Genomic DNA, 27,982 nt, shown 5'->3' with positions numbered 1-27,982 from the left:
TCGGGCGAGCTGGACAGACACCCGCCGCGTCAATTGCCCCAAACGACACACTCACTCTCTAATTTTTTGGATGCAATGGGTTTAGTAGACATATGGAGAACATACAACCGGGACAAAATACAACACACTTTCTACTCTAACGCACATCGCAGCCTCTCCCGATTAGACTATATGATTGCCCCCGCCTCCCAGGTTGCTAATACTCACGAAATCAGGCATCTACCTAGGGGTATATCTGACCACTCCCCCCAGTGGGCCCATATAGTATTAGATCATAAACAAATAGGTTGCATCGCCCCCATCAATCCCTGGCACTTCAGGAACCCCAAGATACGTGGGGATCTGATCAAGTCCATTGACGACTACTTTACAGAAAACGAACATTCGGTCGAATCCCCGCAAACACTCTGGGAAGCGTTTAAAACTGTGATCCGAGGACAGGCCCTGTCCCTCATAGCGGGGGAAAAAAAGGAAAGACTGAAAGACATCTCTGACGCTGAACATAGAGTTCACCAGCTTGAACATACCGTTCACTGTAACCCTACACCCGAAGCGATGCACCAACTCCGCCTCTGTCAGGATGAATATCGGGCCCTGGTTACTGACCGCGCCAAAACACTGGGACAAGAAAAACTGGGCCGTATATACGATTGGGGAGACAAAGCGGGGAAACGGATTGCCTGGCTTGATAAGAGAGAGCGTGCTAGCCGCTTAGTCCCTGAGCTCATGGCAGTGGACAGAAACCCCGTAACGGACCCCCAAGATATAGCCACTCAATTTGCAGCCCACTATTATACAGTATACAAATCTGTGGCCCCCCATACGGTTGAGGACTCCCTAGATCTTCTAAGGGACATCTCCCTTCCTACCCTTTCGGAGGCGGACCGCCAATTTTTGGATAGCTTCCTCTCCACTGAGGAAATCGCAATAGCCATACGAGCGCTGCGTCCAGGTAAGGCTCTTGGCCCCAACGGTATCCCTATCGAGCTGTACAAGCGTCGCCCTGACAAATTAGGATACTATCTCAGGTCCATGTACACCTGTAGCCTGGAGACGGGGATATTGCCTCTGGACCAACGCTTGGCCACCATCGTTACCATACATAAAGAGGGGAAGCCCAAAACTGATTGCTCCTCCTATCGGCCTATTTCATTGCTAAACGCCGAGCCCAAAATACTAGCTAAGGTACTTGCTAACAGACTGATTAAGGTTGTGGGGGATCTGGTCCACCCCGACCAGTCAGGCTTTATGCCTATGCCACTATGGCATTTGACACCCTTGAATGGCCTTATCTATTTGCAGTGCTAACAAAACTTGCCATTGGTCCGGTCTTTATTAGCTGGGTGAAACTCCTATACGCCGCACCCATGGCGCAGGTGGTCGTAAATAATAAAAAATCCGCCCCCTTCGTGCTTGGTCGTGGCACCCGACAGGGCTGCCGCCTCTCTCCCCTTCTGTTCGCTATGGCCCTCGAACCCCTTGCGGCGTGGATCCGCAACGATGTGGCCATTCGTGGGCTGCAATGGGCACCGGGATGGGAGGACCGAATATCCCTATAAGCAGACGATGTTCTCCTCTACCTCGCCTCCCCTAAGAGATCCCTTACTGTCCTATTCTCTGGATTCCGAGTCAATTGGCAGAAGTCACTTATATATGTCCTAAGCGGTAACACCCCGCAATTGCCCCCAAACTGCCCAATATCGATCGCCACTGAAGGATTCAAATATTTAGGCATATTTATCTCTCTGGACCAGGCACTCCGATATACACGTAACTTGACGCCACCCCTGCAACGCCTTAAAAGCGACATTTTACACTGGAAATCGCTCCCTATCTCCTTACTGGGAAGGGCGGCATTATTCAAAATGATGTCCTTGCCACGCTTCCTCTATGCATTGCAAAATGCCGCTGACCCTGTTACTAATTCGTATTTTGGGGAAATAGAGAGCCTTCAGAGGACTCTCCTCTGGGGCGGCAGGTCACGCATAGCATTATCAAAGCTCACGCTTGGCTGGTACGATGGTGGAATTGGACTGCCAGACATTAAAAGATACTATTGGGCAGATCATCTAATCGCGATAAATCATGGCACCTATGGCCCCCCCGATGCCCCGGGATTCCGTATGGACCGTTGGCTCCTTCCTAGAGGGGCATACGGTCGAGCACTGTACTCCACTCCGGGTAAGTTCCCCCTGACAGGGCCTACCAAGCACACGATCAAGATATGGCACACTGCGACACAGTCACTGGGCTGGGCCAACAGATTAACGCTTGCTACCCCGCTTTGGGACTCACAAAAACTAGGATACCTGGGAAATTCAAAGGGGTTTGATAAGTGGGACTTGATCGGTATTTCCACTATTGGTGATCTTTGGGAGGCGGGGGGAATAAAGCCGTTTAGCGCTTTGCAGACTCAATACTCACTTGCTGACTCGGAGCTATTCAGATATCTTCAGGTCCGGCATGCACTGCGGACCTCACTGCCAGGAGACGCCTCACTACCCGATAGCACCCCCCTGGAGGATAGACTTCTGGATGGACACCTGCCCGAGCGGGCCATATCTCTGACTTACAGAAAGCTAATCAATAACATGCGTGATCCCCTGACCCTACTGAGAGAGAAGTGGACGGGGGACGGTATAGAACTAGATGATGAGGGGTGGCAGACGGCGATCTCCTCCCCTAAAACAGTCACGATATCAGCAGAGCTCCGCCTAGTGCAACTCAAAATATTGCACAGAATATATCTAACAGGGCCGCAACTGGTGCACATGGGGAGACAAACTGATGGGTCCTGCAGACGGGGATGTTCCCAACCGGGTATTTTCATACACACCATATGGCACTGTGGGATAATTCAGGAGTACTGGCAGAAGGTACATTCGATCATGAGTGAAGCCCTGGAGGTTGAACTCCGGCCAGAGGCTCCCAGATGTCTCCTTAATATCTGGGAACCCACAGACCTCAACACCTATGCCATACAATGGGTCACACTTGCTTGTATGATAGCTAAAAGAAATATTGCACAGCACTGGGGGGCCCCACAAGCACCCAAAATTGCGGACTGGAAAAAAGACCTTGATTGGTGCATGCAACGAAAAAAATCTGTTTACATTGCGAGGGGTTGCCCCCGGAAGTGGTCTAAGATTTGGACCCCATGGAATTTATACCGAGGTGAAATATGTGCCCCCCCCAGATTAAGCGATTTAGATGTTTCCCCTTCCCCGTAGCTCCAACGGCAAAAGTATATTGTGTATTGATACGCCTTGTGTTTGCCATCACCTATGTAATGATTTTATGAAGCTATGCCTTGTTGTCAAAGTTTTTATAATAAAAAGAGTTTAAAAAAAAAAAAAGAAGAATGCTGTCCAGTTCCCTAAAAAATGCTTTAGGAAGTTCTACTGGGCACTCCAAAATTTGATCGATCGTTGCAGAGCGGAAATAGCCCCGTCACAGTTACCCTCGAAGAGCAACTCTGCGGTTCTATGTATGGCCACCCCTAAATATCAAATGGTAGTCTGTTTCCAGTACACCACCGGAGCGGCCGCAGAATGCTGAAACCCCCCGTGTCAGGACGCAGCCCACTGAGCTCAAGGTGGACCCCTACAGGACTGCGTCCCAGGATGCAGCAAGCTCCCTCCAGATCTCAAAGAAGACAACGTCTCCACTACCCTCGTCTGTTCCTTGACCACCTGTTGCCTGGTAGGCTGACTTGCCTCCCTTCTTCGGGAGAGCCAGAGCCTCAGACGCTGGGGTCAGTGATGTTCGTAAGGATCCAGACCCTTTGTCGTAAAGTTCAAACCAATTCCACGCTGCAGAGGGGGTCAGTGAGAAATTGAGACTTGTCTTCCACGTCTGCTCGCAGGCGGGCCGGGAACAACAAAGACTAAAGTAACTCTAGTTCATGAAGCTTCTTCTTCGCCCTCGAAAACAAAGCCCTCTGAGTTTGAATCTGACGGGTAAAGTCTGAATAGATAGAGACCCTAGCATTTTTCACTGTAAGGGGCCATTGCTCCAAGCTAGTTGGATTATAAAGTTCCTGTCATGGAAATAAAGTAGGCGAGCCACCACTGGGCATGAGGGAAACCCTGTTGGGGCGGCTGAGCTGGAACTCTATTCACATGTTCCAACACATAGAACTTTGACAGGCCCTTCAGGGCCACAAACTCTTTAGCCAGTCTTCCAGGAATCCAAGCATGGAGTTGCTCTCCACTCTCTCTAGTATGCCAACGACTCCAATATTATTACAGCAAGCCCTCCCCTCCTGATCGTCACGCTTGGCCGCTAATTGAAGGGTCTAGGCCTCCAAATCTGTAAGGCGGTAATCCATACTCAGTACATCAGGTGTGAGGGTTTGGACCAATGCCTTCAGGGCAGACACCCACTCCAACATTTTCTTAGAGTCTTCCATGATGAGGCCCAGTTCGACCGCTATACAGTCAATCTTATTCTCCAACTGTTTTCTTTTGGTATCAATCACAGCCAACGGTTTAAGAAACTTGTCGTCCAGTTGAGAAGCATCCCCAAACTTAGTGCCCTGCTTAATACCCTCCTGGGGGACAATAGTCGAGGCATCGTCCTTAGGTCTTTGGGGGCAACCCATGGTGTAAGAGAACAAGGGTGATCAAGGTGTGTAACAACCTACTGGTCACCAACAGTAGGCTCAGAAGCCACAGCACGGCCAGCCGTAACCCGAGGCGAGAGTGTGAGTTTTAATATGGCCAGTAGGGACCAGAGATTACCACAAGGATTGGGGCAGGAGGGGACTACCAGATTTGCATTGTGTCAGAGATCCTATAGAATCACAAGAGGGTGGTGTGCACACCGTGCTTGACACATTAATCTTCCATTTTACGCGTCGTAATTATACAGTGCGTGCATGAACTGAGCGTGCCTGACCCTGTTAGGCACAAATGTTTGAACAGAACTGTGGGGAGCAAAATTATGCTCCACTCCCAGTCGCTCAGCATAGTGGGATATATAATCCTCCAAGTTTCCACATTGAATTTATTCCATTTTTAATCCATATTCGTCACTCTATTATCCACATTCTTCATGCTTTTCTGTTTTTCTAAATCCACATGCATGATTTGCGCTCCAAATACTCTCCATATTCAAGGCGTGCCCATCCGGACCTCTTCAAGAATACATTCAGAACACAAGGGTTTTCAAAACAGCATATCCTTTATTGACACCCAATGCATTTCGGGCTTAAAATAGCCCTTTGTCAGGGGTAACTGCAATTCATCCATTTTGAGAAAGACATCATTACTGCGTTTATCCTAGATCAAACATTTACAATTCATCAACTTTACTTTCATAAATGTGTTCAACATAGCAAATAAAAATTATAAGAGACCAATCTACTGTACAACGTGTGTCCCGTGCATCTAACTATGAAATAAAACATGTTATCTTCTTCCCTAGAACTGTGTTGGCTTTCTCGTATTCCTACCTCTACCCTCCGTGAGTGAACACCCTCCTTTTGGCTCTCTTTTTCATACAACCACATTTTCTCGTCCGTATCATCACCAGATCAAACCGTCCATGTATCCACAACACCAGTCACACTCCCAGCCGATACAAACAACGTTTTCACGATCAATCAAACCCACCGCACTCCACTCTTTCATCCATTCATCACCATACAGAGTCACTCGCTCCTAGTCTCCCCACTACCGAGTCTAAATAAATGAGTATTCACATACCCCTTAACTACATCCATACCTGCCACAAAGTTTGTTCCTCTCGGCTCTCAACCGCCATCTCCATACGAATAAACTCTCCATCTTACAAAACCGCCATTTAAAGCCAACACACCTCCCCCGTACATCATGTGATTAAACACCTGACTGGAGTCTCTCCCCGAACTACTCTTCTAAACTTCAGCTCGCATAACCCACTACCCCACTGAATTATATATACCATTGTGAGAAAACTAAATAGCATTAAACGAAATACATAATGCAAATGTTGATCCAAATGTTATCTTTCAAACTGTAGTTGCCTTCCCTAAAAGAAGCTAACCTATAAAAACATGCTGTATAGTCATGCATGTGGTACTTCCATAATTTTGCTCGTTTCCAAGATCGTTCTGGGTGCACTGCCAGCAGTAGGGCCATCATAATAATCACAAGAGGGTGGTGTGCACAACGTGCTTGTCACATTAATCTTCCATTTTACGTGTCGTAATTATACAGTGCGTGCGTGAACTGGGCGTGATTGACCCTGTTAGGCACAAATGTTTGAACAGAACTGTGGGGAGCAAAATTATGCTCCACTCCCAGTCGCAGAGCATAGTGGGATATATAATCCTCCAAGTTTCCACATTGAATTTATTCCATTTTTAATCCATATTCGTCACTCTATTATCCACATTCATCATGCTTTTCTGTTTTTTTTAAATCCACATGCATGATTTCTCTTGTGCGCTCCAAATACTCTCCATATTCAAGGCGTGCCCATCCGGACCTCTTCAAGAATACATTCAGAACACAAGGGTTTTCAAAACAACATATCCTTTATTGACACCCAATGCATTTCGGGCTTAAAATAGCTCTTCGTCAGGGGTAACTGCAACTAAACCATTTTTAGAAAGACATCATTACTGCGTTTATCCTAGATCAAACATTTACAATTCATCAACTTTACTTTCATAAATTTGGTCAACATAGCAAATAAAAATTATAAGAGACAAATCTACTGTACAACGTGTGTCCCGTGCATCTAACTATGAAACAAAACATGTTATCTTCTTCCCTGTACCCTAGAACTGTGTTGGCTTTTTCGTATTCCTACCTCTACCCTCCGTGAGTGAACACCCTCCTTTTGGCTCTCTTTTTCATACAACCACATTTTCTTGTCTGTATCATCACCAGATCAAACCGTCCATGTATCCACAACACCAGTCACACTTCCAGCCGATACAAACAATGTTTTCACGATCAATCAAACCCACCGCACTCCACTCTTTAATCCATTCATCACCGTACACAGTCACTCGCTCCTATTCTCCCCACTACCGAGTCTAAATAAACGAGTATTCACATACCCCTTAACTACACCCAAACCTGCCACAAAGTTTGTTCCTCTCGGCTCTCAACTGCCATCTCCATACGAGAGATCCTATAGAAGGCATACTCCATATGTGTATAGCTAGTGTCCACCCTCCAGTCGGCTCACCAGAGCACCCTTTGCAGCTTTCAGCCCAGGCTACACCAGCCATAATGCAGACAAGGAGGAACAGGCAGTTAAATAGAGTCATTTTCTGGCCCGCCATCAGAACCTGCAGGGTAGAACAGCACTACCCGAATGCAAGGCGCAGCACACCAAACCACTCTCAGGGGTGTATCCCAGGAGCCACAACAGTCCTAAGGCAAGAAGGAGGAGCAGCCAGTAAATGAAGAGGGGACCTCGAAACCCCCGACTGCTCCTGTGCTGCCCCAACTGCAGTACTGCCCAGAACTGCCAGGAAGCTCAATATCATGTACCTCAGGTCCCAGGAGCTCAAAGAATCATCCAAGAGGGCCACAGCCAGCCAGGATAGTTGCCCAATACTCATTGGGCCACCGCAAATCGCCCTGTCTCTCCTGTGGTCGGCCGTTGGAAGCTTTCCGTGGGACCCCTTCCTCTTGAGTCGAACTGTGTGTAAAAATCCACCACAGAGGGCACCGCGGTCAACTAGTCAGGGCGACCCGCAGGAACAGCAAGTGACGCAGCTCCCGTTCTTCAGTCAAGGGCCCACCATCTTGCCGACACCGGGAGGCCGTCTCGGTCCGAAAAAGCAAAGCTCTCGGAGAGTCTCCTCAGCATGCATTACCATCCACGGTTACCTCCATGGCACTAGTAGTCTTGGTGCCACAGGACCAGCGCCAAATGTGGAGCACAGCGGCTATAAGAGGCTGGTGGATCGCAAGCCATCAGGGAGCTCGCAGAAAGAGCTGCTCAAGGCATGGTGGTGAGCACCACCCCCAATCTACCTGATACTCCTAATAATGAAGGAAGGAGTGAAAAATTAAACTTGTTCCAATTCACATAAAAAATGTGGAAGATCATTTCTGTGACAAAACTGTTGTAGTGCTGGAAACACATGATTTGTTTGTTTGAGTCCAAGGAAGAAACGAGGAAATTACAAGCTGCATTGCCACTCTAAGCGGTTTATCAACCACATATGAATTTGGAGACCTTTGTGATTCATTATTTCAGGGTCAATTGATAAGGTGTACTAGTAACCTCAAGATTCAATAAAGATTATTATCTTGCAATCCAGATTTAAAAACAACAGTGGAAATTGCCAAGAGCACCGAACAAACAGCAGAGTGTGCGGAAAGAAATGAAAGGAGCTAATGAATCACCAGTGTGTGAAGTGAGAGTTAAAGGAAATAGAGACAAAACCGAAGACTTAATTTCTAGAGGGACTAATAATGTTGTGGAATCAACAAAACAGAAATGGTACAGATATGGCAATCCCAACCACTTAGCAAATTGCTTCACATGCCCTGCTTGTAACTGCATCTGCCAAAGGTTTGGAAGTAAAGTTCATTATGCCAGGGTTTGTGAAGAATCATTAAACTGGTGAATACTGTTGAAGAGAGCTGGAGAGATGTATTCCAAGTGTAAGATGAAAATGACAATGTACTTCCACCTTCATGTGAGATTTATCTATATGACCACAAGATTGACATTTTAGCTGAATCCTGCTCACCTGTTCACATTGTTGTCTATAACTTTTAATAAGAATGAGTATACCCTTTATTTGCCAGAAATATATTGAGGGGGGTAAAATTAAAATCCCATTCCTCTGGTTGGGATGACAGCCATGTGAATCTCATTCAGAGGATGATCTACTGTGTGGAAGATATACATCACTGAACGAGCATCAAAATGTTTTGGGTGGATACACCGAAAGTAGCTGGATATGAAACGAGACCCCAATAGACCTGATCCAGTACTACGGGTAGGGGCATCATTAAGTGATCAGGATGTAGGTAGTCGAACTGTTCTCTAATACGATTTGTCATTAGAAGAACTTCTAATATAAAATAAGACTGAAATTTGGTACACAGTCTATTACCCATAAAGTCTTTCCCGTTCCCAATTTAGTGAGAAGTTTTCTGGCAGACAAATTAGTAAGGCTCACACATGAACAAATAAAAGAATCTCTTAAAGCCTCAGGATGGTTTGCCTCTACAGATATAACCCAAAAATCTGAAGGAAAAAGCCTCAGATTATGGAGAGATTTGCGAGACTTAAACACTACAATTTCGTTTGATCATCACCCTCTTTCGAATATTGGGCAGACTCTGAGTTTGATCTGTGAGGCACCATGCTTTAATAGACTTATCTGCAGTCTGCGATCAGGTAGAACACCATCCCAGCTCTAAACATCTTATTTATTTTGCACACCACTAGGGGCCTTCAGATTCTGTTGCTACCGTTCAGCCTTGCGTCTTCTGCTGTGGTTTTTCAGCATCTAATGTAGTAGATACTGAAAAGCATCCAATGTGCCACCTTGTTTCAAGACTTCATAGTGATTTATGGCAACAGTGTTGAAAATCACAACAGTACCCTTTGAAAGGTGCTTTGCAATTTAAGAGACAGAGTCAAACCAAGGTTGAAGTGGTAAAGAAAGCTCTCATTCCTAGTAATAAAGACAAACTCAAGTCCTTCTTGGGACTTGCTGATTTCTATGCAAAATGTGTTTATGGGTTTGTCAGCATAGTCCACCCATTAAGAGCCATTCTAAAAAAAAAATATTTCACATGGTCCCAAGAGTGTTAGGACCACTGTTCAAAAAGAAATCTCCAGTGTACCCTCTTTGGCTCTTTCGACATCAGCCGAAAGCCATCCTTATCACTGATGCAAGCTCAAAAGTTCTTGGAGCTACTCTATCCAAATTCATTCACAAGAAATAAAGAATTGTAGCATATGCTTGTAAGGGTGCTGAAAATAACTATTTTGTTGGGGAAAGATAGGCACTTCCTTGCTACTGGGCTATTAATAATTTTAAATTCTTCTTATGGGCTTAACAATCAAAGTCCATACCGATCACAAACCCTACGTTCATGCGCTCACCACAAATAAACCCAAACACACCAGACCCAGACTAGCCAGATGGCTCATAGGATTAGAAAATTACACCTTTTCCACTTATCAGGTTTGAGGAATTCCTCAGCCTACTGCCTGATAAAGATGTGGTTGTAGCAACTGAGTTCTGAGGAGGAAATTGATGCTGTTTTCAAAAAACCTCAGAGCATTTGTTCACCAAGGAGGCTCTCCAAACATAAGTTAGTTGAAGTAGAGTAACCATATTGGCAAATAAAAGATGACCTTGGCCTTCTGGGATACAAGCTAGCCTGGGGTTCTAAGATTATACCTCCCTTTTCACTAAGAGAACGAATACTTGATCTTGGTCACAAGGGCCACTTAGGTAGAAACCAGACCAAGTCCAGAGTATGAAGTAGTTATTGCTGACCACGTATGGATGCCATGATCGATTCCTTAGTAAGGGATGGTGCCAGCTCAACCTTAAGTGATAAAGTAATTGTGAATCCTCTTCTTAGTCCCAACTTAGTCCCAACTGCCCCTGGTGCAAATTCTTGTCCCCTAGGGGGTTATTGCAATTGGGTGGTGGCTAGTACTGTCACTCACACTACCACTGCAGTAATAATCACATTTCTGAAAGAAACATTTATGGGAGAGAGGGCACCAGAAACTTTAGTAATGGATAATGGAGTACAATTCACTTCTGAACATATACATTTATTTCACATGAACTTGCTTTCCATCACCAAAAGATAGCTCTTTATTGTCCTAGAGCCAATGGGTTGGTGGAAGGGTAAAGTAAATGATTAAGGGATGTTTGCTACTGGCCATAGTAAATGTCAGTCCGCGAAATTTCGCATTACACAATATAGTCTGGGCATACCGCACCACTCCATATTCAGTTTCCAAGATTTCTCCTTTCACCATTTGAGAGAGATGCATCCTGGAAACAAATTGACACCACCATGTTTAGTCACCAGATTAATATAGACAGAGAAGGAATAATGTATAAAATATGTAACCACTATAAGAGTCAATATGAAGTTCTCAAAAGTATGAAGTGTAGGGAATGGAAGGTTATAAGAACAGAAACAAAAGACAACAGTCTTTGAAGTGTTTTCTTTGCCAGCAAAGATGGTTGGGAGGAATGCGTTAAGACTAAACAATAGTCAGACTTGGAGTATGGGTTGTATCTGTCATGCTCTACAGATTGTACCCCAACTGGAACATAGATGTAAGGTTCCTAATGATTATAGAGGTGGGGCCCCAATTTGCAAATCATTAAGTAAGAACCAAACTCCCGAGAAATGTACTCTTTGTACATGGTGCTCCCAAGCATCTTTCAGGTCCCAATTAAATTGAGAAACATGGAAATGTTATATGGGACTCTGCATAAAAATCCCTATTCCTGCTATCATTCTAGTGCAAGTGTAATTTTTTCAAGTTGTGTGACACACCCCAAATATTTCTTTGTACATCTTCCCCCGCCCCTCAACGTGTACTATGCATTGGTATAATCTGACTGAGAAGGAATGTTGGATGAGGTAACGTGTGGAGAGAGAAGTACCAATCACTGTTGATGTACTGATCCCAAGGTTCTTACCAAAGTGCTGAAAATAAAGACTGACGTATAAAATATGTGTGTTGTGATTTTAGCACATGTGCAAAGCTAATATTGTACTTAAGCTGAATTTACGTTTTAACGAGTTAAAGTTATAGGAAATACTAAAGCAATAAATATAATTGGCAGCAACTCCAGGAACACAATGCAGCCTACACAGCAGCATCTCTTGAAGAACACAATGGCACTCTAACCCAAGAGAGACACCTGAGGCAACCGCGGAGCTGTGTAGAAATTTGGTCAGGGTTGGTCATAGAAGGACATTTTCTGCAAACAATGTTTTGCCAGGAAGGATCTGCTGTTCATAAATGTGACCTTTCATAAACAAGTAAAACTATTTTCAGTTTTGATTGGTTCATCAAACATCAAACAAGTTTTGTCACCACTACTATCAGTAAGTATTACACTGCTGGAACACATTCAAAACAGCATTTCTCCTAACACCTCTTTAAACTCCTTTCTGATTTTTTAAGTGAATGTGTCCTTTGAAGAATTTTAATTTCAAACATCCTAAATATTCCAAGGGTTGATTTTACTAACTGTTTATCTATCATTGATACTTGGTACAAACGTGTTCATGTTCATCTTTCATCTCCCATTGTAATTCACACTCTGAATCCTTGCTACTTTTTCGGATCATGAATGCTCTCAATCTTGTTTGCACTTGCACATTCGTTGGTACACTACATATCAGTCCCTTTACTGAACATCATTTTTCCACTCCAATCCTCTTTTATATTTAACACGTATACTTAACTTTGATTATAATTCTTGGTTTATAATAACAATCTATACCTGAATACAAAAAAGTTGATATTTTTCACCCTAAAAACATATTTCTTGCAAGCCTTCACCAGGATACAGCATTCAAATGGAACAGACACTAGTAGACAATACCTGGTTGTGAATAATAGTTTTCCCTTAACTGAATGTATGCTCCTTTTACCTCTGTGCTGAATGTTTTCCAGAGATTGCAAGCATTCAGGAGAAGACAATACACTTCTCATGCAGTCAAGGACTTTGGCAAGTTAAGCAGGACTAGCTGAGGCTCCCCACTTCCATGCTAATTTAAGGTCACAACAAGTAAACTAAAGTGAAGGTAGAGGCTCTTTCTTGTCTCATTGCATCCACGGGGTCACACCAAGGGGACATCATGATACAACTATAACAGGAAGTTCATGTGGCACTGAAGGAGGACTAGTATCTTTCTGACTCTAGGCTTAGGATCACCCAGTTCAAAAGAAGCCCATCCTTAGATGCCACCCTAAGGTGTCCTGAAGCTTCAGTATCTCCATGGACACCTCATGTATTTTCTCATGAGCAGGGCACACTTTCAGCAGCTAATGCCTCTTGTAGATCTGGCAGGTTACTGGGGTCTAAGACCAGGTGACCTACAGCAAGCTTCATCTCCCAAATCCTATGGCAGGAAGCTTTGAGAACTGTTCCAATGACTTGGCTATATCCGACCCTTATGAGATCTATATGTGGCTGGGGTTTCTGTCTATGGTGTTTCTTCCTGAGACCCTATCAAAAGGAATGTCAGTGATCGATTCACTGCAGCATCCTACCCCTAAAACTATCAGACTGTTTCACAACAGACGAACCATATTGAGGTTTTACCCTATAACAACCTTTTCCTAATCTGTAATGGCATCTCTAATAATGAGATACTGCAAGAACCTTCAGTATTAATTGTCCACCACAAGGAATAGGGCCATAAACTTGTTAAGGTAAAACGCAGCTTCATTATTTTAAAGCTGGGCTCAAACCCTGCTAGCTATGTCACAGGGTAGATAGGCTTAGTTTAGGTAAATGTGAAAAGTATTTAGCAGTAACAAAACAGTTAAAGACCCAAAATACAGCACAATAAAATTCCCACAAGCAATTTCTAAAAAGAGACAAATGAAATGTAATGAGCAAAATAACCCCCAAATGACAAACATCTTATAAAGGGAACCAGAGATATGAATGTATAAAGATTTTGGGCATAAAGTACCAAGCAAAAGTAAAACGCCAATCAGAAGTCACGGGTCATGGTTTACCAGGACCGAGGCAACAATCATGATGGAGCGCTGGTTGGATACAACAAGTGGATTGCCTCAATCAACTATTTTACTTTCTGACTTGGTGTATGAAATTGAAGAGGAGAAGGTTACAGGCTGAATCTTACAAAGTCCTGTCAAAGCAGGAAAGTCCAGCAGAAGCCGTTGGTTTTGGTAAGAAAAGCTCCAAGAGGGAGGAATTCAAATTTCACAACCATCAAAATGCTCTCATCTAGCAGATGCTTTTTGTGTGTCTCCCAGGCAAGATTTCTCTCTTGGGACTAACAATCTGATTTGAATATTGGCGGTATCACGGCGAAGACAGCGGCCAAATTCTCCAATGGCCTGTCAGAGTAAGAGCTGTTGGAGAAATGGCTATATGTCTACCCGCCGAATTTAGAAGGGCGGACATGTAGCCATTTTTTTACTGTCCATCAGTAGCAGTAAAAAACATAAAAATGCCCCCCCCCCTTGCCATGGAATGACTCTCATGGTGAAGGAGGCATTTTTTTTTCTCAAAAACTAAAATCCACTGGAGCGTTTGTTTTCAAAAATACAAAACGTTTTAAGACTTAACTGTATGGATCTGTCATGTTTGATGGATCTGTACAACAAAGTTGCAATACATTCAGAGAAACAGGGGCTAAATTAATTTTCGGTGGGCGAGTTGTACTCCATCAGGGAGACAGAGTAAATTGGGTAGGCAGATATATAACCATTTCTCCGATGGACCTTACTCCTTCGGGCCATCAGAGACGTTTGGGCATGGCGAGATGGAGTGGTCCCTACAGTTGCCAAACTATAGTACACCTGCATATAAATGTGATAGGTTGACCATTAAATTGGGGGCAAGAATACTCTGTCTGCGTTATGACAGAGTATGCTTATCACCAATATATAAATCAAACTGATTCTTTTTAGTGGAGCTCAAAATCCTCCAGCAGGGCAAGCTTGTAGCTGTGTCCAACAAAGTCCATCTGAAATCGAACACCTTTGCTAAAAGGTCCCACTAATGCTACAGGGCCCCTAGAAGTCCAGAAGTTTCTTAAGACCCAAGTTTTCAGACTTTTTCTAGAGAATAGCTTTTTGGTTACTTCTAAGGCTCCCAGGCCTCAAGGACCAGCAGAGGCTACAGGCAGGGTCCAACTCACATCCAGTTGCTACTGTCAGCTGGACCCTTTACTGGACAGCTTATTGTGCCTCAATTGTCACACAGGAGTTCAGCCAAGTGACTATTGGCGTTCACTTCTTAGTCCTGTATACTGGGGTAGTGGAAACAGGTGCAGACCTTAAGGTTTCCACGCAGATCTCAAACAGCAAGTACAGTCTTCTTCTGTTCATCCACAGGTACAGAGAGTGTTCTGATGAGCTGTGGGTGAGGTGGCACTCTTGTAGGACCACTGGGCATTTCAAATTATGAGAAAAACATTCCCAGGGGCAACTTTTCCTACATTTGAAGCGCAATTTGTTTGCCTCACTGTAAACTATCTCACAGTACACTATTCTGAGGAAATCCAAAATGGCAGCACCTCTCTGTCCTTGAAAACTACTGCTGAGCCAGCAAGGGGCGTGTTTAGGGAAATAAGCAGTCCTGTACTCCTCAATTATACCAAACTGGTTCTGGGACAAACACCCCCTCCCAGTGGGCTGGTCGCAGAGAGTAAAAAAAAAAAAAAGCTTCCCTAAGACTCACTTTGCATTTAACTATAAATGAGCAGGCCTCACCCTGGTCCGTTCAAGTTAAAGATATAAATATATAACATTAGTTTACATAAATATTTAGCATATAAATGTTTTTATATTCTTGTTAAAGTTGAATAAACCTTTTAAAAGTTTCCCTATACATTGCTATTAGGAGATCTCCACCCTGACTGTGGAATCTCTCTTTGGTAAAGTATAGGGAAACGTAAAAAAGCGTACTCAATTACAAACAAAATTGGTTAAATATTCTATATTAAATATTAATGTAAACTAATTTTGCATATTTATTTTAAATGTAGACCAAAATAAAATATTGCAACAGCACTATTAACTAAATTTTAAATTAAATATGTAATTAATTTAAGTAAATTAAATGACATTTAAAAAAATTCTGAAGTTTACATTTTTAAATACTTTTTCACCAAAAGTTTTAAAAAAATTAATTAGGTATTAATAATTAATAAAAGAGGTTATAAATAATACAAATTTATTTTTTTATTTTTGTACATTAAATGATTGTTACCTATTTATTAATATTTGAAATAATTTAAATGCACGTTATTTCCTATATGGTTTTATTTTAAGACCCTACCACCATTATTTTCTATGGGAGGGTGTTGCAGTGCCTGTAGTTGCACTCAAGCTCTGAGCTGGAGCCATGTACTGCTGTTTTGAGCCCCTTTTTGGCTGAGCTTACGTTAGAAGTGCAGTTTGTGAACATCATTGGGCTTACTCTTTTGTAGGGGGATGAATTTCACTCCCTAAACTCCTCGTTACTCCTGCCTAAACCGTTCCCAATTAGTAGTATGTTTGTGTGTAGTATTTTGTACTACTTTAGCAGTACAACTGTATTACTACTAAACATACTACAAAATGCAGTTTGCTAATAGGCCCCCAATATGTTTATTTTATAGTCCATGCACATTTCAAAAGGATCTTATTAACAACTGACATGCAAGGGTCATGCAGGGAGCAAAACGTATGAAATAATATGTCACAATTTCTCAAATGAGGAGCATTAAACCCTAAAGTCCAGGATTGGAGTAAACCACAAAGAGAAGCTAGTTTTGATTAATGCCCAGGAGCGATAATCCCAGGGAAGCCAGTGGTAGCACCTCAGATCGAAAATCCCTAATCTCCAGGAGCAGCAGTACCCTCCTAGAGAAGCTGGTGTTGATTGATACCTAGGAGTTGTAAACTCAGTGATGTCAATGGTAATACCTCAAAGCCATAATCCCTGAAGACTGTACGTAACCACCCAGGGAAGCAGGTGTTGAGTAATACCCATGAACTGTAATCCCAATGAAGCTGGTAGTGGAATATGCCAAGGAGCGATAAGGTACCCAGGGCAGTGCCAATGGGTTTAACTCAGGTTCAAATCCCTGCGTTAAGGGTAAAGGTTTAAAATGTATGAGAGATTAGTCATAACTGGGATGTATTGAGTAAAAAGGTAAGAGTTTACCTGCCAGTATGAGGTTGTACAGACAAAATGTATAGCCGTAAACTTCTTCCAGGACTAAACATGATAACTTAGAGCTTATTTTTTTTAAAAAAACATATCTTATTTGTCAAATAACACGTATGGGGTGGAGCTCTGTAACCCAGAGACTTCCGTAGCATCAATATATACATCATTTTGACTTCGACAATTTTCTCATATATACAGGAAAAATTAAAAGGCATTGCAGTTGAATCATAACAGAAAGGGAAAGGACTGTTAACTATTCAAGAGCAACATAACCAGTCAATGCCACAACCCTACATTCACTATGTGTCATTTCCAATGGGCTTCTATCCCACCAGGGACTGGTAGATTTTGGAGATCTTGTGGTCCGGCAGATCTCCCATGAATACCTTTGCCTCCACTGGACTGAACTCCGCCAGTGCCTCCAGTCCCTCCAAGCTAGGGGAACTGGCATGTCGGAATTGAGTTTTTGGGGCATTTGGAAATCTTTTTGCATGTCTTGAAAGGATTTCAACACAGGTCCCCGCATAACATCCCCCAAAGTAGAAATCCCAATAGAGTCCCAGTCGCGGAATCCAGGCACGGCCACCAGCTGCAGCAGGCGTCCATTGTGCCATAGAGGGGAACTCCCGGGTCAACCTGTTCCACCAACCTATCCTCCGTAACGCCTGCCTCCAGATCTGAAAGACAAGCTGTGTGGCAGATGGCAAGTAGCACCTCAATGGCGCGGAGTATAGGATCGTATGTTAGGTATGGTTTCCCATGCACCGCCGTTTGACAGCATACACTGGATCTGACCTGTCCCCGTACTACCATTCGTTGAGGACCAGCAGATGTGAGGCCATATAGTACGAAAGAATATCTGAGGTTTCCAACCCCCCACAGTAAGTGGACTGGAAGCAGGTACATAGGGCCACCCTAGCCGCCCCGCCACCCCATAGGAACTGACCCAAGGCCCCATTGATCTGACGGAACCATCTAGGGGGAATAGGATATGGATGGTTTTGCAACTGGTAAAGTAAGCGCGAAAGAGAGACATCTTGAAGATGGCTGAGCGACCATAGATAAACAGGGGCATGTGGGACCAAGTTCGGATGTCCTCACGTACCCGATCCCACACCGGCGCCAAATTTCTGTCCCAAGATGTGGTCTGCGAATCTGATAGGAACACACCCAGATATTTCATCCCCCCGTACACCACCTGCACCGCGGATGCCCACGCGCCAAGATCGCCCTCTTCGCCCAGGACCCAAAGGGTAGACTTCCGCGGGTTCATGTAGAGGACGGAGGCCTCCCAGAAAACCTGCATGATGCGCAAAAGCCGCGGGCCCGTCCTGTCTAAGTTGGTAAGGAAAAACAACACATCATCTACGTACAGGGCTACACAATCTGACAATCTATCCACCCATTCTAGACCGGTCACCTGAGCGTCGATTCGCACTCAGGCGGCCAGGGGCTCCATGGCCAAGGTAAACAAATAGGGAGACAGTGGGCACCCTTGTCTGCTGCCGCGACCGATGGAGGAGACCGATGAGACAGAACCCGCAACGCGTACAGATGCCGTTAGGTTGGTATATAGTAGAGTAAGATAAGACAGAAAACAAGGCCCTATGTTCAATCTACGCAGAAGCGCAAATAAATACTCCCAACTCAGAGAATCAAATGCACGGTCTATATCTGCAAGCAGAAGCGCCACACGCTCCCCCAGGCTCCTAACTGTCGCAATGGCTACGTGTGCCCGACGGATATTATGGCGGGTCGCCCGCTGGGGCATGAACCCGGCCTGATCTGGATGAACTAGGGAGGAGATAGGAGGCCGAAGGTGGTTGGCCAATGCCTTGGACAGGACCTTAGCCTCTGCATTAAGGAGGGAAATGGGGCGATAGGGCGTGTGGTGTTTGGGAGGTCTCCCTGGCTTGTGGAATACTACCACTTCTGCATGCCTCCAGTCACTGGGCAGGTGACCCCGCTCCCTAGCTTCCACCACCACCTTACAATAATGGGGGTCTAGCTGTAGAAAAAAATGCTTAAAAATTTGTTTGGGAAACCATTTGAACCCGGGGCCCTTCCGGTGTGTAACGCCCCAAGGGCGGCACCTAGCTTGTCTTCTGTAAGTGGGCGATCCAGCTCCACATGAGCATCATCTGGGAGGGCCCTAGGTGGGAGGTTGTCCAGGAAGCGGCCTATCACTGCTGCTGATAGGCATTCCTTAGGGTCATAAAGATCCACATAGTACATTGCAAAGCTCTCAGCAATACCTGAGGGGTCTAATACAGGTGACTCGTCCGGTCCCACAATGCCTGGGAGAGCCAGGGAGCCCAGCGACCCCTGACAGATCTGTGTAGCAGCTTGCTCGACTTATCTCTCCACTGGTAGATCCTGCTCCGGGTTGCCAACCATGCTTGGCGGGCTTCTTCTAACAGGAGGTGGGAATAGCCCTGTTGTGAGAGCAGCAGTGGGCAGCAGTGGGCGGCAGACCTGCCGCCACACCTCCTCCCTGCTGCGCTCCTCTAGGCCCAGAATTTCAGCTTCTGCCCGGATAAGACAAACTCTATGCGTCCTGCGGGCCTCGGCACAGAATGAGATGTCCACCCCACGAAGGGTGGGCTTCATCACCTCCCAACGAGATTCAGTCCCCCGCACTGACCTCACATTGAACGACAAATATTGATCAATGGCCTCTTCCATTTGTTCCCTGTAGTCTTCTTTCTGGAGGTTCCAGGTCAAGAGGCGCCACAGAAATGGCCCGTGCACCATCCCTGAACGCCAGGTAATAGCCACCGGTGAATGGTCCGAGAGCCCACGGAGGAGAATATCAGCCACCACCACCCTACTGTCAACTGCCCAAGAGACAAAGATGTGATCAATGCGGGAAAAAGAGTCATGGACCGCCGATAGGTAAGTGTATCTAACACATCATTCCAATCCCCACCCACTACTGCCAGGCACTCTGGTATGTCCGCCCACAGGGTCACAAGTTTCTTCACCAACCCCCAGGATAACGGCGGGGGGCTTATACACTCCCCAGTATCACAGTTTCGCCACCTACTGCGCCCTGTAAGAAAAGGTACCTGCCCTGAATGTCTCCCCACGTCTTAACATGTGTATAGGGGACACGGCGATGGATCAGAACTGCGACTCCCCGAGATCCCCTTACAAACCCGAGTGGAACACATGTATGTAGCCAAAGCGTTGAAAGCACAGCACCTTCGTCCCCATGAGCTGTGTCTCCTGCAGCATTAATATATCCGCGCGGGCGAGCTTGGCCTGTTTAAGGATAGCCCCACGTTTAACCTTATCCAGCTCATTATCCGCAGGGACCCAGTGGGATCTGGCGATTTACCAACATGTCCGCCATTGGGGGGCTTCATAAATGCAAAAGACACAGATGACACAATAGAGGAACCACAGCATGGCTCCGACAAAGATAGAACAGTGTGATTACAAAACGACAACTCCCCAGAACAACCCAACAAGTCCCCCCCCACCCTATACCTCAAAAATAGTGAAGTACCTGTCGCAGAAGCCAGAGCAGGCAGACCCCAACAGGAGGTCCCACCCCTCACCCGCCAATGGATCCCCAACTTACAGTCCATTGTCTGCTGGCCCTATCTCTGTCCGTCAATGTCCAGCAGAGATATCGGCCGTCTTCGTTCTACTCCGGCCAATACGATATACCTGAGGTCCTAAGACGATTGTTCCAAGTGTCAATTAGTCGGCTGGTGCATTCTGTGGCGAGGCAGACCCCGTCCGAGACGAGGCATCACCGGATTTGGATCGCTGTCTAGACCTGGAGCGCCTGGAGCCTCTCCCCTTGACTTTGGGCAGATTCCGGCCACCCCACTCGAGGATGAGTCAGAGTCCCTCCTGGGCGGCGAATGAGGGCGCAGCCGCACCGTCTCATCAGTCCACTGGATCATCTCATCTGGGGAATCAAAGAAGCAGGTAGGAGAGCGATAAACAACCCGCAGCCTAGCTGGATAAAGCAATGCATAGGGGAGCTTGAGCTCTCGGAGGCGGGATTTAGCTGCCAGAAATGATTGCCTCTGCTGTTGAACCAATCTTGTATAGTCGGGAAAGATCAGAATGTGGGCATTGTCATACATTAGCAGTTCCTTGGCCTAGCCTGTTTCTGGATAGCATCCCGGTCATGACAATTGAGTAGTTTTGCAATGACAGGCCTCGGGCGGGCCCCCGCCGGGAGTTTCTGCATCAGGGCCCTGTGGGCGTGTTCTACGACAAAACATTTGGATAGGGATTCCGGGGGCAGCCAGCTCTCCAACCACTGAGTAAGGAACTGCTTCATATCTCCAGACTCGCATCCCTCCGGAAATCCAACGAAGCGTAGATTGTTGCGCCGCGCCCTTCCCTCAGCATCTTCCACTCTCCAAGGAGGTCACTCGCTGCTGCAGGGTAGTGACCACGTCTTCCACCCCCGAAATTCTTGCTTCAGTCTCAGTAATGCGAGCGACTGCATTCCGTAGGTCCTGCCGCAGTAGCATAACATCGGAGCCTACCACCCCGATCTTGGCATCGAGGATGTCCCTGGACTATGTGATGGCTGCCATGAGAGCGGCGTTGTCGGGCACGTCCCCCTGGGTACCCCCTGACGCCGCCGCGGAGGCCCCCGGGTGGGTGAATTTGTCCATCGTGCTCTGCTTGGTCAACCCTCCCTGGGCTTATCTCGCGTCATGACTGGCCAAGTGTCCCTCAACTACCCGGGCAGCGATCCGTCAGACACCAGCGCACCTTCGCTCCGAAAGTGGGGTCAGCACGGATATTGCAGATGCAGCAACAGCGCGGGGCTACGACCCAAGCGCCCGATCTGACCGCCGATCTTACCACTGTTGATATGGAACCCAGAGGCAGGACGCGGACTCCAGAGCCTCCACACGTGCCCCAGGTGACGCAGCCAGAACTAGAGTGAGTACCCCCGCGGTCCGACCGACCGCCGATGGTAGGAAGATAGCACCGCACCAGCCCCCCGTCGGGCAGCAGAATGCGCAGGCGGGCACGGTCCCCCGTCCGGATCCCAGAGCGACCAACACCGCCTCACAGCATCTCCAGGCGGCGCCCCTCCATGGCCCGGCAAGGCCATTGATTCCCTGGAGCCAAATCGTGTAGGGGGAAAAGGGAGACCGGAGCGTCTGATGAGCAGGGTAGGGGGTGGCAGCACAAGGCCCGTCCCCTAAGGGCCCAGGGGCTGTCTGACCAGGTCGACGGGCCGCCGGCGGCAGACCTGGCGGGAAAGGAAGGGAGGCGCCGCCAAAGTCCGCAGGCCCTCATTGCGAGTGCCCCCAGGGCAACTGGAGGGAAGCAGAACTAAGTTCCTGCAGGGGACCCCTAACCACAGCCCCGCGCAGGCCGATAATGCCGCCGAACCCCCGAGTAGGTCTGGGGGGGGGGGGGGGAGGGACCCAAATTGCTGAGCGGGCGCTGGTCCGTGCCACGTCTCAGGCCTCCTAGGGCCACGGGTGCCACCAGAGGAGAGACTCCGCCGAGCAGGAAGGAGGTCGGCACAGCAGGGGCGGCCCATCCCTCCACGGCCTAAGGCTTCACAGAGAGGTCAGCGACTCACCAATGTCGCCATGTGTACCTCCAACGTTCTTCCCTCGCGGTCCGATTCGACTGCCGATCGAGGGAGGTCTGCCCCGTAGTGCTCAGGGCGCCAGGTGGAGAACAAGCCCCGGTGGAAACACAGAGGATTTGGCTCGCCTCCTCTCAGCAGGCCAGTCCCACTGCCGTGGCTCCGCCCCCCGCCAGGGAACACCGAGAGTGCCGCACACAAGATCACGGCTTCCACGTTGTCTCCAGGCCTCAGCCGCGGCCGTTGTCGCCTCACCGCCCCAGGGCACGTCGCGGGTCAGGATTCGCCTCGGTATGCAGCGCCAGGTTGCTACACCTCAGGGGCGACTTGGAGGAGGATTTTGTGGCCGGAGAAGCAGGATAAGTGAAGGATATGGATCAGGGCTGGACGGAGCTCAATCAGCACACGTCCGCCATGATGGCTTGCTAAGCCACGCCCCCCAATTTAGAGCTTCTTCCCTTTAGCGGGACCACGGGGACAGATGCTCTGCAGAACTTGTATAAGTAGGATGAAGAGGGGAATGGTTGAAGCCATGTGTCACATGATCAAGAATCAATACCTTATAATGAACCCAGTGCTAATAGAGAGGTGTCAATAAACCCTGTGATTTCAGATCCCTCCAAAAGAGTACACAAGTACAAAGTAGGTACTATCTTACCTGAAAGTAAAACACTTGGACTAGATAAGGCCATAGGAAATTAGATTAATGCAATCATCATTCAATTTATCCCAAAAGGTTTTATAGAAGGCGCTGTAATTTTATCCCAGAGAATACGGAAAAGTGTTGTAGGTGGTGTATAATTACCCAGAGTTAAGTGCAGTGTTCCGCATGCACTTGCATAAATTCATCAACACATTGGTAAACACATTTAGCTATTATCCTTGTGGTTTTTGAAGTTCTGAACATACTTCCCGTCTTCCAAAATAGCGCTTCTCTGTGATCTAAATACCCTCACAAGTTTTTCCCCAAATTCTTCCTTTCTTCAAAGTGCTTCCTTTGATTTGTTATTTTCCCACAAGGAGGAACTAACCTACCCTGCTCTTCAACTCTCCAGCCTTACCTGTAGCCTTGTTTGTGCTCTAGGTATCCCGTTAATTCCTTTTGATCTTGTCTTTCTTTAGTGACCTGTCTGGGATGCCTCAGATGCTGGACTCCAGCTTCTCATCGTTCTTTCTGGTGTCAGTTTTCCTTTTCATCGGCCGCCATATCCTCCGTCCACGTCCATTCTTCTGCCCCTAATGTGTTCTGGCTGCTCTCCGTGGGCTTTTTTTACCTTTAGTCTGTATTGGCTCATCTTTACTCCAAAATAACTTTGTATTTACTAAGTTCTTCCGACTTCCTATCTGTCTGTTCCCTCCACACTCTGCATTGTGTTTTTTCCGCAGACGGAGATCCTCTACAACCCGCTACTTTTCATTGGCTGTACTTGGGTTTCAAACTATTTAAAATCAAATACGTGTTTCTAAGAAAAAAACTGACTGGAACAGTTTTTTTTCTTTTGATGACATACTTTTCTGAAGTATAATTTCGAAGCAGTCAGGTTATATCAAAGTTTTCCACTGAAGGCTCCCCGCAAGGGTCTTGTGGGCGATGTGTGCACTGGGTGTCCGTCCAGGGAAACACGTGGATTGGAGATTCAGACAACATTCATCACTTTTGGGATATCCTTGAAAAATACTCTAAAACCTTCAAGGTTTTGCTTAAGGAACACGACTTCCAGCTAATGTGAGCCAAAGGCTACAGCGTTTTAGATCTCCCAAATGATTTTACATACATTAAGGAGCATTGTGTTTCCATTCAGGGTTTCTTGAACTTTTGGCTTAATGTCTTCACTCTTTAAAAGATCGGAAGTTGAGTGCATTGATTTACTGAGAATTATCTATTGAAGCCATCTAAATGTCTTCAGATACTTTTGGAGCCTAAGAGGGTGGGGTGGGTGAAAAAATCTTATTTTTGGCCCAACATTTTCCTTGCTGTTACATATTTCCAGATTCCAAATTCCAATATACAGATCAATATTGCCCATTGCCTGATATTTTCTAACATCAGTAATATTTTTACATTTCAGACATGCCATGCAAGTTTCTGCTCTACCAACAAGGATTTTGCTGAAAAGCCATTTCTCATTTCAACTGAAAGCTCTGTGCAAAAACAATCACATTCGGCTCAGGATGCCACTTTAAATTTGTCTCAAAGTGAGAAAAGGACAATAGTAGTGATGGAAAAAATCTGAGTGAAGAAGCTTTTCTCGAATTGGTTTGTTTCAGTAGGACATCCACAGCCTAGAGCTATCAAGGTGCTTTAACCCCATCCATGGCAGGACTCTGCTCTTAGCGCTAGACCTACTTGGCAAGAAAATCGACCGATGAATGGAATACATTTTATTCCAATTGCCTTTTTACACTGCTCATGTCTGAAGGAGAGGGGATTCTCACATGCGCCAACAACCTGGGCAGCTGAAGCAGCTTAGTCTCTAAGAAGTGTCCTGAAGCCTAGGAACACCAGAGCAGCAAGCCAGTACTTTAGTGGAAAAAATGATGGGAGCGATATCTTGGATGCAGAAACCTATGCCACCACGACTACACTCAGGAACGGCAAGTACACATCAAAGGATGAAAGACGAGTTGAATAAATAAAGAAAACAGAGAAGTACAGTTGTTTTATAGAGAAAGAACAAATAACTCATCTTACTTTCACACAGTGGAGGCTCACCAGACCATCTTCCAGAAGGAAGGCATTCGCGAATGGCAGAGCCCCACAGTGCATGTTCTCCACAGGTATATGACACAGTCTGGAGCATGCCAAAGCGATTTCCTTGCCTGCTACCTCCAATGGGAATACCTGGGTCTGGGCATATGAACTCTGTAATGCAATAAAAAGTAGAAACATTTTTAGAATAGCCGCAATGAGTTTATGCGCGAATCCTCACACAGCGTTTACTTTACAAAAACACATGGGGTTCACCAGAATTCAAGGGGAGCACAGTATGCCAACTGCATGATAGATGGAACTGTGTTACAGATGCCAGCCTTGCTCATCTAGTCAGCCTGTTCTCTGCCCACTGAAAGAGAATCTTTTTTAATCTCCAGCTGTACATTTACTCTAAAGACATATATGTTACATGTGTTACTTTAAGCACTTTATTGCCAGCACTTGCTTATTACTTCTCATGCTATTAGAACTGTGGTGGTGCTCCGTACAATAAAACATTTGGAAAAAATAAATAGTTAATGTGCATCTCTCTACTTATTTGGCGTATTTGACAAGTGGACAGAAACCTAGAGCTGGGTCATCTCAACTTGCACAATATAAAAATAAATGCTAGTCCCATTTACAACCAAAAATGTGCTAAGGTAAAACATCCTGTAGCCCTCCCTTGCACACATCTACGTCACACACATTTCAATGCATGCCTCAGGCTACATTCCTAGTAGCCTCATCTCCTCTGCCTTGGAATAAACAGAACCCAGATGCCTCTGACAGACTGGATGTAGACTAGCAAGATCTATGTAGTTGGACCCCTTCTATAATGCCCATAGACAAGTTAAAAAATATGGAAAGCAATACTTCTTCGAGGAATTCCGAGACATTAAGGAGCACTGGCTGCTGCATCAGAGCCAATAACTTTCCATTCTTACTCTCCCTAAGTGGCAAGAGATGGTTCCAGAGGATGCTATTTCTAGCGACACAAACTGCACCAAACTTACAAGACTCAGATCTGAAGGGGAAAAACAGCTTAAAGATATGCTACAAACGACAAAATGGCAATCAGACCTCTAGAAAAGGCAATACTCAGTGCCTAAGAATAGTGCTAAACTTACACTTACAGGAGGGTGACTGATTGTTGAACTTGGCCCTCTCTGCAGGGTCACCCCCAAACCTTTTTGCCTTCACCCCTCCTCTTTCTGAACCCGTTTTTGTTGGCATTTAGGATTCTGTGCACTTTATTACTGCTAACCAGTACTTAAGTGCTTTTACTCTCTCCTTTAAACGTGGTAACATTGGCTTACACCCAATTTGCACATTTAGTTTACGTGCAAGTCCCTAATAAAGTGGTACTACATGTGCCCAGGACCTGTAAATGAAATGTTACTCATGGGTCTGTAGCACTCATTGTGCCACTCACTTTAGTAGTCTTTTAAAACAGGTCTCAGGCCTGTCATTGCAGCCTGTGTGCAGTATCAAACTGTCCTTTCGACCTGGGAATTTTAACCTTTTGCCAGGCCCAAACCTTCCTCTTTAATATATTAAACTCAGCCCTAAGGTAGGGCCTAAACAGCCCATAGGGCAGCGTGCAGTGTATTAAAAAACCTATACATGTACGTTTAAGTTTTACATGTCCTGTAGTCTGTAGTGAAAAACTCCTAAATGTGTTTTTCAGTACTGTAAGACCTATCTCTCCCATTGGATAACATTGGGGTGCTTTATTGCATTTAATAAGTGATAATAAAGCATGTAGGTTTGCCATATCAAAACTCAAATTAATTGTAATCTAAAATCCTATTTAGTGGTAAAGTCTGACTTTAAGTCACAATTCTGAGAATGGCATTTTCTGGTCCTATTTGGTGACTGCAGCCTGTGTCGTGGGTCACATGATCAGGTGTAGTTGGCAGTTGGCCTTTGTGGATTCTTCCTAGACTGTGAAATAAAGGGGTACTAGTTGTTGGCAGGATGGGTCATCCTGCAAGGATGGGAAGTTTGGAGCTGTTCCCTGCCTCAATTACATTTCTGGGCAGGGGAAAGAAGGAAATTCCTGAATCAGATTTGTGGGGAAATCTAGAAGCTTCTCCCACTTAAAAGTTGGCATCAGGCATACATATTGGAACCTCAGACCAACTCTTCAGTCTACTCCTAGACCTGTAGAGAACCCCCAGAAGGACTGTGTGTAATTCAGAGCACTGTTCTTCTGCTTTATACCTGTTTTGTACCACATAGGACTGCCCTTCCCTTGTAGCTTGCCTTGTACCTTCAGAAGACTGCCCTGTTGCTTGAGGTTTGCCTTGCTGGTTAATCCCAAGACTACAAGAGTAACTCCAAGGGTTAGGTGGATGACCTCCAGTTCTGACCTATAGGGGCACAACAAGCTCTAGAGGCCTCCTTGCAACTGCCCAGCTGACTTGCTGCACTGGACCTGCCGGAGCCATGCTAGCCTCTGCTGGAGGGAATTCTGTAACCCTAAGAGATACCTTCACAGCACCTTGACCCCCTGCTTGCATCAGATGAGCTCCTCCTGTGAACAAAGAGAGGAATTCTGGCCTCATCCCAACCACAAACAGGTCCATTTGCACTGTGATCTTGCCGCCCAGGATAACCGCTGACAGGAAGCTCTGATGAGCCCAACCCTTCGTGCTAAAGCGACTGCCAGTGATGACCAGCAACGCAAAATGTACCCTTTGTGCTACAACAACGACATCCCGGGGTGACCGCCAACGTGAAGCTGCAGCAACAACTGTCCCTGATGCACAATAGGATCTTAGCACTACAGCGACGACCATCTGCGATGCCTGACAGGTTCTTTGCA

General features: G+C 46.0%; 1 protein-coding gene across 3 annotated transcripts in view; it reads right to left on the bottom strand.

The window, feature by feature from the left end:
- The window catches only part of LOC146858995 (complement factor B-like), an 824,021-nt gene that overhangs the window by 559,660 nt on the left and 236,379 nt on the right, over nt 1-27,982 (bottom strand). For all 3 annotated transcript variants that reach the window (XM_085649642.1, XM_085649643.1, XM_085649644.1), the window contains one exon: nt 25,153-25,323. In XM_085649642.1, the coding sequence (XP_085505768.1) occupies nt 25,153-25,323 (171 nt within the window). The remainder of the gene's footprint in view (nt 1-25,152; nt 25,324-27,982) is intronic.

The sequence above is a fragment of the Triturus cristatus genome, chromosome 3_2, assembly GCF_964204655.1.
Source record: "Triturus cristatus chromosome 3_2, aTriCri1.1, whole genome shotgun sequence".
Lineage (NCBI taxonomy): Eukaryota > Metazoa > Chordata > Amphibia > Caudata > Salamandridae > Triturus > Triturus cristatus.
The sequence above is the reverse complement of the archived record's forward strand: the minus strand, read 5'-3'. Positions and strand labels throughout refer to the sequence as shown.